Source organism: Ricinus communis, chromosome 10, assembly GCF_019578655.1.
Source record: "Ricinus communis isolate WT05 ecotype wild-type chromosome 10, ASM1957865v1, whole genome shotgun sequence".
In the NCBI taxonomy this organism is placed as follows: Eukaryota; Viridiplantae; Streptophyta; class Magnoliopsida; order Malpighiales; family Euphorbiaceae; genus Ricinus; species Ricinus communis.
Window position 1 is genome coordinate 2,939,844 of NC_063265.1, and position 13,483 is coordinate 2,953,326.

The window sequence follows — 13,483 nt, forward strand, 5'->3', positions numbered from 1 at the left end:
TAACCAGAACTGCTTCTTCCCCCTTTCCAAGCTGGTTAAAAAAAAATGGGTTGCAGATGGAACAAATATATCTATTAATCATAAGGAAAAAAAGGGTTGAATAATGGTTACTACGCTTGGCAAGAGCAATATCAAACTAATTTACAAGTTTTATGACCTGTTTGCTTTCTTCTAAGGGTCTTTAAATGTCAAGTCCTCTTACCAAAAGTTTGTAGTATCTTTCAGTGTTTTGGTTTTATTCTTCTTCATTTCCAATTTAATGGCAGGAGTTAGAGATGGAGATTGATTGCAGTAAAGGTGTCAATTGGAAAGCTCTAACCAAGTTCAATGTTTCAGTGGTGTTTCGGAGTTATAAAATGATGGTAGAAGGTTACTTCCTTTTCTCCAATTAAACTAGCCATTGGATTTTGAGAATTTTGTTGGCTATTGATTCATTGTCTCTCAAGCTTTCTTCGGTGACCCTTTTCTAAAAATCTAGTGTCTGAATTATTGAAACTAAAAAAAGAAAGAAAATTTAAATTTTCTTTAACTTGGCAAACTTTATGAGTTATGAATGATCAGACAATAACAATGAACTTCTATGGATAAATTACAGACAATTTCTCAAGTTTGGAAATTATATTATCATTTTCAAATTTTAATTTGTAAGATAAAATCATGTTGTCCATCTCCGGTCTCCGTTTAAATAGAAACGTTATAATTCTTTTTTTTATAAATCTTCAAACATTTCTTCTTGAATCATAGAAACATATTATTTTCCCCCTTCTCAATGGCCAACAACGTGAAGAATTTGTGATCGAAGCTAAGCCTACAATGGAGTTCCTCATGTAGAGCACCAAGTTTAGTGTCTATGCCGAGTAGCAGCTAGAATGGGGGCTTCATGGCCTGAAAGAACCCCTGCCAAAAGGTTTTGTATGATCTAAAAAATTACATGGATCATATTAACAAATGAGATTCATTTTCCTTTCACTGCAAAGTGAGAAGATACACAAATTGCGCCACTTCAAAAGTACAAGGAAAAGCAGGAGTTTCAGGGTGTTTTTACAAGTGCCAACCACCATTTAAACATATGATAAAAGGATTGACTATTGCTTTCATCTTGTGAGTGTAGAATGCACAAGCTCTGTCCACAAGTAAGGCACAATCTGCATCTCCCAACAGAAAAGAGTAACCCGAGTACTGGCATAGTGAGAGATTGAAATGCAATAATATCATCATATCCAAGCTCAAGCAGCAAAATAAGGTAACTTACCAAGTATCCCTCCAAGATAGGAATTACGCCTGCTGTTTCAGCTCAGATAGCTGACCAAGAATATCTTTGAGGGGTTCCCTAAGCACATTCTTCTTAGACTGGAAAGAAAAAGAAAATAACATCAAAGAAAGAAGAATTGAGAAATATTTTTATTTAGCATGTACCTAGACCTGTTTATGGGACCAGGTACCTTCCGCCAAAGCGCAGGGGTTATTAGCCCAAGGCCAGGCCCAGGCCTAATAAATATTATCACACATGGAAATATATATTTTCAATGATAGTGGCAGGCTGTGCAGAGAGTTTTTGAAGGTCAGTCAGATTGACCCAGCCTGAAACCATATTGAGATCAATCTACATGCAACTCAGGTAGCAACTCCAATAAAACAATAGATGGGACAAAAATTATGATACCATAAATAATGCAAAAGAATTTTACTTCCTTAACTGTTTATGCCAGAGATGCATAATCTTTTCCTAGATTATTGCACAAGAACATAAGTATAATTACCTATGGAATATAGGTGTATCCTAAACTACTAAGTATACCTTCAAGGATGGGACAAGGGCAAAGACTTCATCAACACCATCTGGACAAACATTAGCTATCGTACATATCTGCAAGCATAAATTGACGTCAAAAAATTGCTTCAGTTTTCCCTATGAAATACCAATCGAGATTGAGAATAATACCTCCCCTTCAGAGACACCATGTTTCTTGAGGCCCCTGATTTTGAGTTAAGAATTCAACAATAGATGGATCACTCAAAACAAAAGCCACATAAGCTATAAGCGGTAATAGGTGGATATTGCAAAATTGCTTCAGAAATAAGAAAACAAAGGATACTCAAGGATTCGTCTAACAGATTGGGGATTTGTAAAACGGGCACCAGTCCTTGCATGCTGCAGTGCCCTGTCAAACGACCTGAAACCAGATGAAAGAATTAACACCTCAGAACACTTCTACTTCAAAACAGTATCCTTGAATATTTTTACTCACACGGGAAGCTTGATTGTAGGATCTCGAGATAGTAGAACCATTTGCTCCTGGATTCCTTGTAAGACTTGGGCAGCCTCACAGTCCATCAGACATTTGGCATTCTTTGGAAGGTCTGAAAATTCAATGCAAATATTGTAATTATATAGCATCCCTTACCAAAGACATCTAAGCTAATATATATATATACACACACACACACACACACACACAATCGGAATATGTCATCTGTGATAAATAATCACTCATGGAAAAATAAACATTTAAATATGTACAAGAGAGATGCCTACTCTACCTAAGCTCAAGCAACATTGGATCAACAAATACTTCAAAGCTCTCGAATGTTGCAGTGGTGTATCATGGCAGTTAAATTATCACGTAGTTTTATGGTGTCTGGCTTGTTAGTAGTCTCCTACATAGAACTCTTTTTATAAAAAATTAAGCTATTTAGGACACAGGAAATTTCCAATGAAGATCTAGGGTGGGAGTTGTGGTTGATGCCTGAGACTTGATGAAGCAAAATGCAAGACAAGAGCAGCAGATAACAAATAGAAAATCAGCAGCAGTATAAAAGCACCCAAGTGCACAAGCTCAAACAAAAACTATATTTTCTTGGTTGTTGGTGTGCGATTTTTGGTCTGTTACCATTGCAAAATAACCTTTATAGATACAAGCTACTGACCAAACTGGCATACAAAGGGAAATAAAAAATATAGGGTTGATCTAACTAAAAAAATGGAGAACACAAGCAGGCACCAGTCAGCATTGCTAACTGCAATAGCGATAAAAAATTAGCAAAGTACCCTGCTCAATTTTCAGTTCAAGCGGTTGTGGTTCTTTCGTTGAGGAAATCTTCACACCATTTGAAACCTTGTCTCCTTTACCCCCCTTGCTCATGTTACCTATTGAGAAATAAATCAATACAAATTAATGATAGCAAACCAAGAAATAACATGATACACAACAAGATTAATAATAAGATCAGGAAGAACTCTTATTGGTGTGATTACTTCTCCTAGGGATTGATAAGACATGGGACCTGTAGTGTGCCATGCAGGGATGAGGGAATAGGAAAAGAAATGGCTTTGAAGAAATAAAATGGGACTAACAACAATAAGTACAAGAACAACAAAAAGAAAAGAAAGAGAGAGTTAATAGGAAACTGAACCTTTAGTGGCTGCAACAAACTTCCCATCAGATTTTGGTAAGAAATTAAATTTGTCGTTGACACCTACAAATACTTTTTTTAATTAAAAAAAAAAAGTACAATATTTAGACATGAAAGAACCAGGGTTTAGAGGTAATAATCACAGAAGAAAACAGATTCAGAGAGAAATTAAAAGGAGCACGAGCATATTAACCTTGAGAATTAAACTGAACTTTCTTTCCCCTCTTAGACTTAGCAGAGGTATCATCTTTTCCTTTTGTTGATGCTATCAAAGGGAATTCAAAAAGAAAAGGGCATACTTCAGAAACATGATATAATTTGAATCCGCATCCAAATTTATGGTAAAGGGGAAAGATATATAAATACATGAAGCAAGGATGTGTGCACTTCAACATAATTCAAAATTGAAATTGGGGTACTACCCCAGCCAAAAAATTGTTGCACTACTGATAACTATTTCTTGTGTGACTTGTATATCCCATACAAGCCAGGAAAAAAAAAAAGAAAAAAAAGAGTAGCATTGGTTATATTTTAAGCTGAATACTATGAATCAAACAATACAAAATAAAATCATAAAAGAAAGAGAGATGGAAACAAACCAGTCTTACCAGGAGTAATAGACTTAAGAGAGGATTTGAGTCCTTTTCCAGGCAGTGAAAATCCTTTTCCACCCTTCTCCATTTTCACCCACCAATATTAATAATACTGCTTCTATATTTCAAAAGAACAAAACTTTATGCAATCAATACAAATTTGAGTAATCAACCAAACCAAACCAAATCAAAATCAAACCATCATACCATAAACCCAATTGATGAAAACGAAACCCACATTCAAGCGAAGGAGGAGTAAGAAAAGAGAGGTTACCGATGGCGAGCGGAGAAATTCACAGCAAGTGATATTCGCTGGACAGCCTCACTCCCAACTGAAAGGTCAGTTCGCTTTTCTTTTTGTTTTCTCTTCCCTGTCAGTCTTTTTGGGCTTGTTTGTGCCAATGCCTGTGCATGTCCAAATTGCGGTATGAAAAGAAAAAGAAAGCCGAATGCATATTTATACCCTGAACATATATAGAGTTAAGAGTCAATTACTAAATCCCGCTCGAGGTTAATGGAAATATCCTAGTCGAACCCTAGATTTCAAAAATACACTAAAACACCCATCACATTTTGGTTTAATAATTAACAAGCCCTTCAGTCAAAATAATCTTACAAAATAACAAAATTACTCTTTCATCTTTTCTGGCTTCCCGCCTCCCTGCAATCAGCTACGTCAACCCGCTCATCTTCTTCGTTCTCTCTTTTTTTTTTTTTCTTTTCTTCTCTCTTTCAACTCGCAAAATAAATTTCAAAAAATCCAAAATATTATAGTTTTTTTATTTAATGAAGATGTTTTGTGGGTTAAAATTTAATAGATTCTTTAATTGTTTCAATGGTTTATTTGAAAGCTATTATACTGTTATCAAGTTAATCAAGTCACCATTATCATTAAGTTATTAGTTTCTATTTGAGGTGGTCTCGCTATTAATAGAAATAGTAACTCTCTTTGCTATTTGGATTTAGTTGGACTATTTTGGAAAAGTTTAACAAGTGCCATTGAGATAAAATAAATAATAAATATTTAATTAATTTCTCTTAAATACTTAAAGGGCTTTTTTATCTTTTTTCTTAATTTTAGTATTTTATAATTAAAAAATTTAATTAAATACTATTTATCCATATGGTTTAGTCATATACAAGTCGGCTTTTGTATTTTCTTATTACATCATTAAATTTTAATAAAACTAATTACTCCCATCTCGGTGTTAGTTTAATAACTAAATTGATATTTTAAAATTATAATTTGATCCTTAAATTTATTATTAAGTATCAAATTTGTTCAAACTTAATTTTATTATTAAATTAAAGCAAAGTCTCTTATTCTTAACACAAATTAATTTTAGTGTTTAATAAAAATAATAATTTTTAACCATTTATTTTATTTAAAGTTTAAAATAAATTATATAGTAATTTAACAATATTGTTCTAAAAAAATTAAGTATTTTAATATGTTTAAATATTTAGAATTAAATTGTACTTAAAAATAAAAGAAATAAAAGCAAGTAAAAGAATATAAACTAATTATTTTTATTACATATTAAAACTCATTTGTGTTAAAAGTAAGATTTTAATCTATTTTAATAAAAAAATAAAAATTTAAACGAATTTAATAATTTATAATACATTCAATGATTAAATTATAATTTTAAATTATCGATTTAGTTATTTACCTAACATGAAATGAGATAATAATTAGTTTTACTAAAGCTTAAGAAAATATTAGTATAATAAAACAAATGTAAAAATTGACTTGTATATTAGATCAAACTTTAAAAAATTTCTTAGTTAACCAGTTTACATTGTTACCGATCACCACTACCACCATCATCAAACAACTTTCTAACTACCATCACCATCTACCTCTAATCTTCCATATCACCACCACTTATATTACCTCCACTCTTAATCATTATCAACCATAACCACATATAAACTCATTAGCTATGTCTACATTAAATCCATCATATAATGAATTTAGTATCGCACCAAAACTCAAAGTACTATTTTCTTCAAATACAATAAATATTAAGCTTACCTTTGATTTATTTGAGGGACTATCTTTTGAAAACTAATGATGAAAGAATTCATTGTTTTTTATAAATCTCATGAAAGCTTGAATATTCAAAGTGCCGGAACAAACTTAGTCAAAATAATAATTAATTATAACCATATAAAAAGTAGCATAACCTTATGTAAAGCCGCACAATTTGCATAATATGACGCAGCAATGGCATAAAGCCTCACTAATTAATGCGATATTGCGCATTACGAACACTATAATACTATTCTAATTGAAAAATGATTAAAGTTCCGAGTTAACATCTCACATAGACTTAATGCTTAGGCCTAAACGCTCCAAAATCCTTCAACTTTAGACATTTTAACAATTCTAATAAATTATATCAACTTATTCATTGAAAGGCCTAATTTTTTTTTAATTCTATTTCTAAAATAGAATTCAGCACGTGATATTTATTTATATATTAATTTTGTTGACTGTGTATTTTTTTTTTAAAAGGACAATGAGTCAGCAAGTGTTGCAAATTTATCTATCCTCAATATTGTGTTCGGACTCCATATTCTCCATATATGATTTGGAGGCATTCAATTTTATCTAATCAATTCTAATATGATTTATGATCATTAAATTTGAGATTTCGCCCGTATCAAATTTTTCAACAAAAAGTGGAGCTTAAGAAGGTACTTTAGCATTTGTGAGCAAACCAAAGACTAACTAGCAAGAGCATCAGCTTGAGAAAGGTTCGTGGCACTAAAAGGAATTAAAGAGAAATTTCGGTGAAAAGCATGATGATAACACAATAGCAGGTGGAGGAAGAGGAAAGAGAGAGGTCATGATGGTAGTGGTAGCAGCAACATCTCATTTTAGATAATGAAGGATTACAAGGCTATTGATGTTGAGCTTGATGTCCAATCAAATTGATTTCATAATTGGCCAACACTCACTAAATCAACCATCAATTTCACCACATCCTCCAATTTTGTTTCTCTACCTCGTGGTTGTGCCACCATAATGTAGAATTTGAGTAGATTAAAAACTAATAGTGAAATAATTATTAGCATGCGAAAATGTAGGCCAGTTAAAACTTACAAATTTTAAACTCACTTTAGATACAAAATAAAAAAATAAATAAACTCAAACAAATAAAACTTAAAAAAATAAAAATTTCTTTTTTTACGTATTAATATTTTTTTATTCTCTTTTTCACATATTTTACAAACTATGACATATTTATAATATTTTTTTTACTAAAAATTTTAATGATTATAATTCATTATAAATATAAACCATTGCTTTTATAGTAGACAATGTTTAAAGAAAACTTAAAAATATATTTCAATCATTATTAATAATGATTGAAATAATCTTCTCATTATTAATATCATTAATCCCTTTTTTAGAGTTATATCTAGTTCTTTATGAAAATTTTCTAATTTTTCACTATTAAATCCTTTAGTGAAAATATTTGCCAATTGTTCTTCTTTCATTGCTTGAACTACTTTGATCTCCTCTATTAAGGTTTCTTCATAAATAAAATGATTTTGCATTTCCATATACTTTGTTCTAGCATGAAATACTGGATTCTCAACTAAACAAATAGTTGATTGATTATCACAATATATTGGTACTGGATAATCAACTAGTTGATGTAAATTCTCCAAAAATTATCTTAACCACGTGTATGAATAAGATTGAGGGTATATATAGGCCTTAAAGAGGGCAAAAATATCATTTAGATTTCTGGCTATTTGAAATTATATTTTAGTCCCTAAAAGGACCAATTACTAATACGAGTTCCCAAAAGGCACATAGAAGGCTAATCTACATCCCGAGGCGAAATTTTTTAAAAAAAAATTACAAGTTTGATCCTTAATCCATTAAAATTATATTTAGTCCCTAAGCAAGTTGATAACTAACTTAGCTTCCGAAGGACATCAATTGAGTCAGATTGCACCCCAAGATGGAATGTCTAGCCAAAAAAACTTGAAAGTGAAACAATTACCAAATTGACATGCATTCGATAATTTACCTCATGAAGTGGAAAATAGTCAGAGAGTAGTCTCTGCAATAGTAAACGGGCGTGGTACCCATATCAAAGGTCATGGCTCCTATATCAACAAGTGTGATACCCGTATCAAAGGGCATTGGCTCCCATATCAACGGGCGTAGTACCCATATCAATAAGCGTAGCCTCCAAATCGATGGGCATAGTTTTCAAATCAGCAGGCATGAAATTATCAAAGTTTTTAGAATTTTTGCTCTTTAGAGCCAATCGGCTTTGTGCAGAGTCAATTGGTATTATATAGTGCCGATTGGCTATTTTCCGAATCCAACACCATTTTATGTATATTGTCAACCTAAAACGCCAAAAATTAGTGAAAATAAGTTTCTTGAAGGTATTTATGATAATTATTAGGTTTTTTAAATATTTTAGTGATGATAATTTTTTGAAAATAAAAGATTACATTCTTTTTTTATTTGATATTAATATGATAAAGGGGAAAGGGAAGGATAATTACAGTTTATGTTTTTAATAATTGAATAATTATCAATATCTCCTAGGGTTTCCTAACCCTACTCCTATAAATAGAATACTATAGTCCATATCTAGGGTTCGTAGAGCTTAGCATAGAAACACTAATATTTTCTAGCTACATCGATTTATATAGAAGCCCTTAGAAAGTTACTAAGAAAGAACTGTGAAACTAGAATATTCATTGAAGAATGATAGGAACTTTTCTGAAATTCTAAAAAGCATAACTGGATTCCCATCTCCTCTTTGATTCAACAACTTCATCATCTTCTAAGACTCGCAGAACCATAATCAACGGTGACAACCTGAGGGTTCCCTTACATCCACATAATCAACATCTCTTCTCCAACTGCTTTATATATATATTTTCGATTATAGAAACATATTAGGATTTTTTTTATATTTCTTCGACACAATTCATATGATTAGATTAGAATTACTTTTTATTTAACATGTTGATTTTATTGGATTTTGAATTTGATAATAAGAACACTTAGGATTTTGAACTGATTTGATTGGATTTTGAGTTTGACTGGATAATAGTAGAAATAATTTGTAACACCCTTAGTTGTAATAATAATAATGATTCTATATATATATATATATATATATATATATATATATATATATATATATATATATATATATATAAAATCCCTCCTTTTCTCCTCCCTCTCTCTCTTTTCCTTCCTCTCTCCCTTCCCTCTCCTTCTCCTTTTCCTTCCATCTCCTCACAGCCCACCGCTCCCCAGTCTGCCCCGTCTCCCTGCCGCCAATTGTCGCAGCCTGCCCTCCCGCTCCTTCCCGCCGCCGACGTCGACCAAGGCTGGGGAGGCCGCCATTGTCGGTTCGGCCTCCCCGCCGGTGTCCTTTCCGTAAACCGACGCTTCGGAATCGGACTCCCCATCCCTAAAAACCCCGGAAGCAACCCTCCTCCGTCGGAAAATCCTTGCCGACAGCCTTGAAAGTGTCGCGTGAGCAGCGACTTTCCGGCCTCGATCCGCCGCCTTAGGCCACTTTCCGACCAAAACTCTTGTACTCCGGACTCCCATAACTGAGCTTCACAGAGGGCGCTCTGGATTTGAATTCGACATCATGGCGGGACTGGCTTCCAAACCCCAGTGTTTTCTGGACGCTGAATATTTTAATTTTTAACTCGGTATAATTTTATTAGACTCTGAAAAATTTTGTTATAATATTAGAAAGTTATTGTGGCTATTAATTGCTTGTGTTGGGTAGTTTAAAAATAAATCAAATTAAATTGTTTGGGTTGTGGTGTTTTGGAGTCGGGAAAATATTAGTGCGATTCTTGTGGCCCGGCTCCTGTTATTAAATTCCAAAGCATGTCCGATATGTTTTTGGCAGTCCTGGACCCGTTTTACGGGGGTAAATATCCAGAATTTAGGGAGGTTCTGTCAAATTTTCGGCAGAATCCTCGAGTCCAATTTAATTCTAGGCAAATGACCTTAGGGTCTAAGTTTAGGAAAAAATTTGAATGTCTATTAATTGTATGTCTTTTGTTATTAGATAATTCAGCCTTTGCCACTCCACGAGGCGAGGAGCGCGATCAGAGAACGTTAGATCGATGAGTTAAAGTCATTTAATCATTGCACTATTGCTAAGTCTGATTTAATATGCTATTTTGAAAGTTCATGCATAATATGATTATTAGTATCGCAAAATAAATGATTTCACTTGATTATTAATATTTGAAATAATATAAATATTATTATTAGTATGTTATAATAAGATAAACGTTATTATTTTTCCCTCACAAATTTCACGTTGTTTTACCTTAAATCTTTAATCTTTATTTCGATATGTGTTGGTTGAGTTCATCAGATAATAATATTTATTATATGTGATGATTGCGAATTGGGAAATGTGGCTTGTAGAACATGCCACTTTGATGGGTTACATCGGGACGCGTGCACGGTAATGATCATGGATATAAGGTTATTATGAATTTGTCGCCTGATCGAGCTTGCTCTGGTCGAGTTCGATTGATGCCGGAGTTAAGGTCCCTGATCGAGCAATGCTCTGGCGTAGGCTTATTTGGAATTCAAGTGTTGATGCAGGTAAGGACCTGATCGAGCTTGCTCTCCGGGCGCCAGACCTGTTGGATTAAGAGAGCCGAAAGGCTACTAGAATTTGGGGTTTAGGGTTCTACCGAGCCACTCGTCCCGAAAAGAAAAGAAACAAAGATATTTTTTATTTATTTATTTCATTATGGTATGATGACATCATGATTTCTGTTTATGTTCAGGGTTTGATATATGGACTCGAATAATTAATATTTCCTGTGAAGACTGCAATAGTCTCTAGATTATTTGATTTTATCTCACTCTCGAGACTGACAGTCTCAGTTGTAATTTTTTTTCAGGTGATAGTTAAAGACCTTCGCCATCGTGATATTCGACAAATTCACTTCTTCTTCGGACTTTTGTAATTATCTTGTACTTATATACTTGTCATTTTTACTCTAGAGTATCCGCAGTAGGAAATTTTAAAATTTATATAACTATTCTGACTCCTGTTGGTAGTATGATGATGTATTATGCAAGACAATTATGACTACTTTATATTTGGTTAATTGTATATATGGATTTGCGGGTTGGTAAGGCTTACTACGGGTTTCGGTGGCCTTAAGCTTACCCATTCCCTAGTGCCGGTCACGGGCCCCCTAAGTGGGTCGTGACAAAGTTGGTATCAGAGCTTAGGTTTAGTTTTTCCTTCGACCTAGGTTAGCTTTCTAAACTACTGCGGAAACTAGGATAAATTGAGTATGTCCTTGCATGTTTCGTTGATTCTAGTATCTGCGCTATCGTTAGAGAGTCTGTTGGGTTAATAGCTTGTTGTTCATTTTCAGCTCTTGCCAATGCCGAGAACCCGAGTGACTGCAGCTGCAGCATCGGCCCAGGAAGGCAAAGATGAGTTTTCTGCTCAGACGGCTCCTCCGGACCCAGCCCATGGTACCAGAAGGCGAGGTAGGCCTCGAGCAGCTGCCCAACCAGATCAGGGCGAGGCTCAGGAGGTACATGGTGCTGGTGAAATTCCAGTGGAGGCTTTTATGTCCAGTATGACTGGGATGCAGAGGGCCTTAGAGCGCTTGCTTAGCTTTTCAAGGCAGCAGTGCTCGAGGTGCGAGCCGTGCTAGTGGGTCCGTGTCGGGAATCCGGACAATGTCCCTATGTCCGAGTATACCAAGTTAAGACTGTGGAGTTTGATGGGACAAATTTGGAGACCCTCTGGACTTTTGGATGAGGTTGAAAAGAGGCGTCTGATTTGCACTGTTCGACAGGAGGACCATCGAGATGGCCAGGTTTTCCTTGAAGGGAATAGCATCCCAGTGGTTCAGAGATTATATCCGCCCTTTTCTGGATGGGTTGTCGTGGAGGCAATTCAGAGACAGATTCGAAGAGTACTTCATCCCTTTCAAGTGTAGGGCGAGTGGGAGAGGTTTGAAAGGTTAGTCAAGGGAGAATCATCTGTGGTCGAGTACACTAGGCAATTTGTTCAGCTGAGTAGGTATGCACCATATGCTGTGGGGACTGAGGAGTAGAAGAACAGCAAATACATTTCAGGGCTCGGCCCAGAGTTTGTTTCCTTGGTTCAATCTAGGAGGACAGCTTCCTAGAAGTTACCCGACATGGCGAGGCGGGATGGAGATGACGCTACGAGGGTTTAGTCAAGGGACTGACGATTGTAGGAAGAGGAAAACCAGGGTTGAGGGTCGATCCAGGCGCACTGACTGCCGTGCGTACTATGGTAGTGGAAGTTACTCTGGCGGTACCGACCAGCAAACCAGACTGAGAGGTCACCGTGTCCAAAGAAAGGGTAGGCATAATCGGAGGAGTAATCGAGTATTTCGACCGGTCGTGGCTTGTGGTAGTGGGCGAGTTCAGCACAGAAGATTCGGGGCCAAGACTTGCTCCGATGTGGGCGGTCACATCGAGGACCGTGCCAACGCCCATGGAGCCTGCTTTTAGGTGTGGTGAGATGGGACATATGGCTCGAGAGTGTCCTCGCTATTTCAGTCGACCAGCTTTTCCGCAAGGCTCGTCCGTTAGTGCGACCCGACCAGCTTTTCCTGCAACCCCAGGACATTTTCAAGATGGATCTCAGTTTGTTGGCCAGTAGGGCCGTAGTTTTGGAGGTAGATCTTCAAGAGGCCGGTCTGGGGGTAGGGTTCAAGGTCGAGCTTCAGGGTCTCAACAGTCAGGCCGGGGGAAAGCTAGAGTGTTCACCCTCACTCCTCAAGATGCGCGAGCCTCAAATGCTGTGGTGTCAGGTACTATTCTTGTTTGTCATTCTGAGGCTAGAGTTTTGTTAGACCCTGGGGCTACCCATTCTTTCGTATCGCCTAGTTTTGCCTTAAGATTGGATGTCCAGCCCGTTAGGCTTCCAGTCCCGATGTCGGTCACTACACCGTTAAGTGAGGCCTTAGAGACCGATGTCGTGTATCCGTCGTGTCCGGTGTCTGTTGAGGGTCGAGATTTGGTTGCTGACCTAATTCTTTTAGATGTGATGGATTTTGATGTGATTTTGGGAATGGATTGGTTAGCTTTGCATTTCGCCATGTTGGACTGCCGGGAGAAACAAGTGACTTTTCGAATTCCTGGAGACTCAGAGTTCTATTTTAAAGGTGAGCAGATACCTTCTCCCACGAATCTCGTGGTTTGATTACAGCGGATGCTCGGGGATGTCGTGGATATTTGGCTTTGATTAGGATACCTGCAGGAAGGTTGCGTCAAGGCGTCCGTTTGCGAGTTTCTGATGTGTTTCGTAAGAACTACCCGGATTGCCGCCAATAGAGATAGAATTTTGTATCGACGTGATACCGGGTACAACACCTATTTCTTTGCCTTCATCGAATGGCACCGAATTAAGAGAGCTAAAGGAGGCGATTGCAAGACCTCC

The 13,483-nt window shown here is 35.9% G+C and overlaps 1 protein-coding gene across 4 annotated transcripts; it reads right to left on the reverse strand.

The window, feature by feature from the left end:
• Positions 1-939: 939 nt before the first annotated feature.
• On the reverse strand, positions 940-4,454 carry LOC8264771 (DNA-directed RNA polymerases IV and V subunit 4). 4 transcript variants are annotated; one of them, XM_048369774.1, is made up of 11 exons: positions 4,282-4,454; positions 4,023-4,125; positions 3,608-3,679; positions 3,415-3,423; positions 3,050-3,148; positions 2,250-2,361; positions 2,097-2,174; positions 1,943-1,976; positions 1,799-1,867; positions 1,253-1,350; positions 940-1,145 (listed from the first exon to the last, which is right to left on the reverse strand). In XM_048369774.1, the coding sequence occupies exons 2-10, from the start codon at positions 4,093-4,095 to the stop codon at positions 1,276-1,278; spliced, it is 621 nt and encodes a 206-aa protein (XP_048225731.1). In that variant the 5' UTR covers positions 4,096-4,125; positions 4,282-4,454; the 3' UTR covers positions 940-1,145; positions 1,253-1,275. The 4 variants fall into 4 exon arrangements, with proteins under 4 accessions (XP_048225731.1, XP_015578354.1, XP_015578353.1 ...); XM_015722868.2 differs by having other exon boundaries at positions 3,415-3,477; XM_015722867.2 differs by having other exon boundaries at positions 3,415-3,486.
• Positions 4,455-13,483: the final 9,029 nt, after the last annotated feature.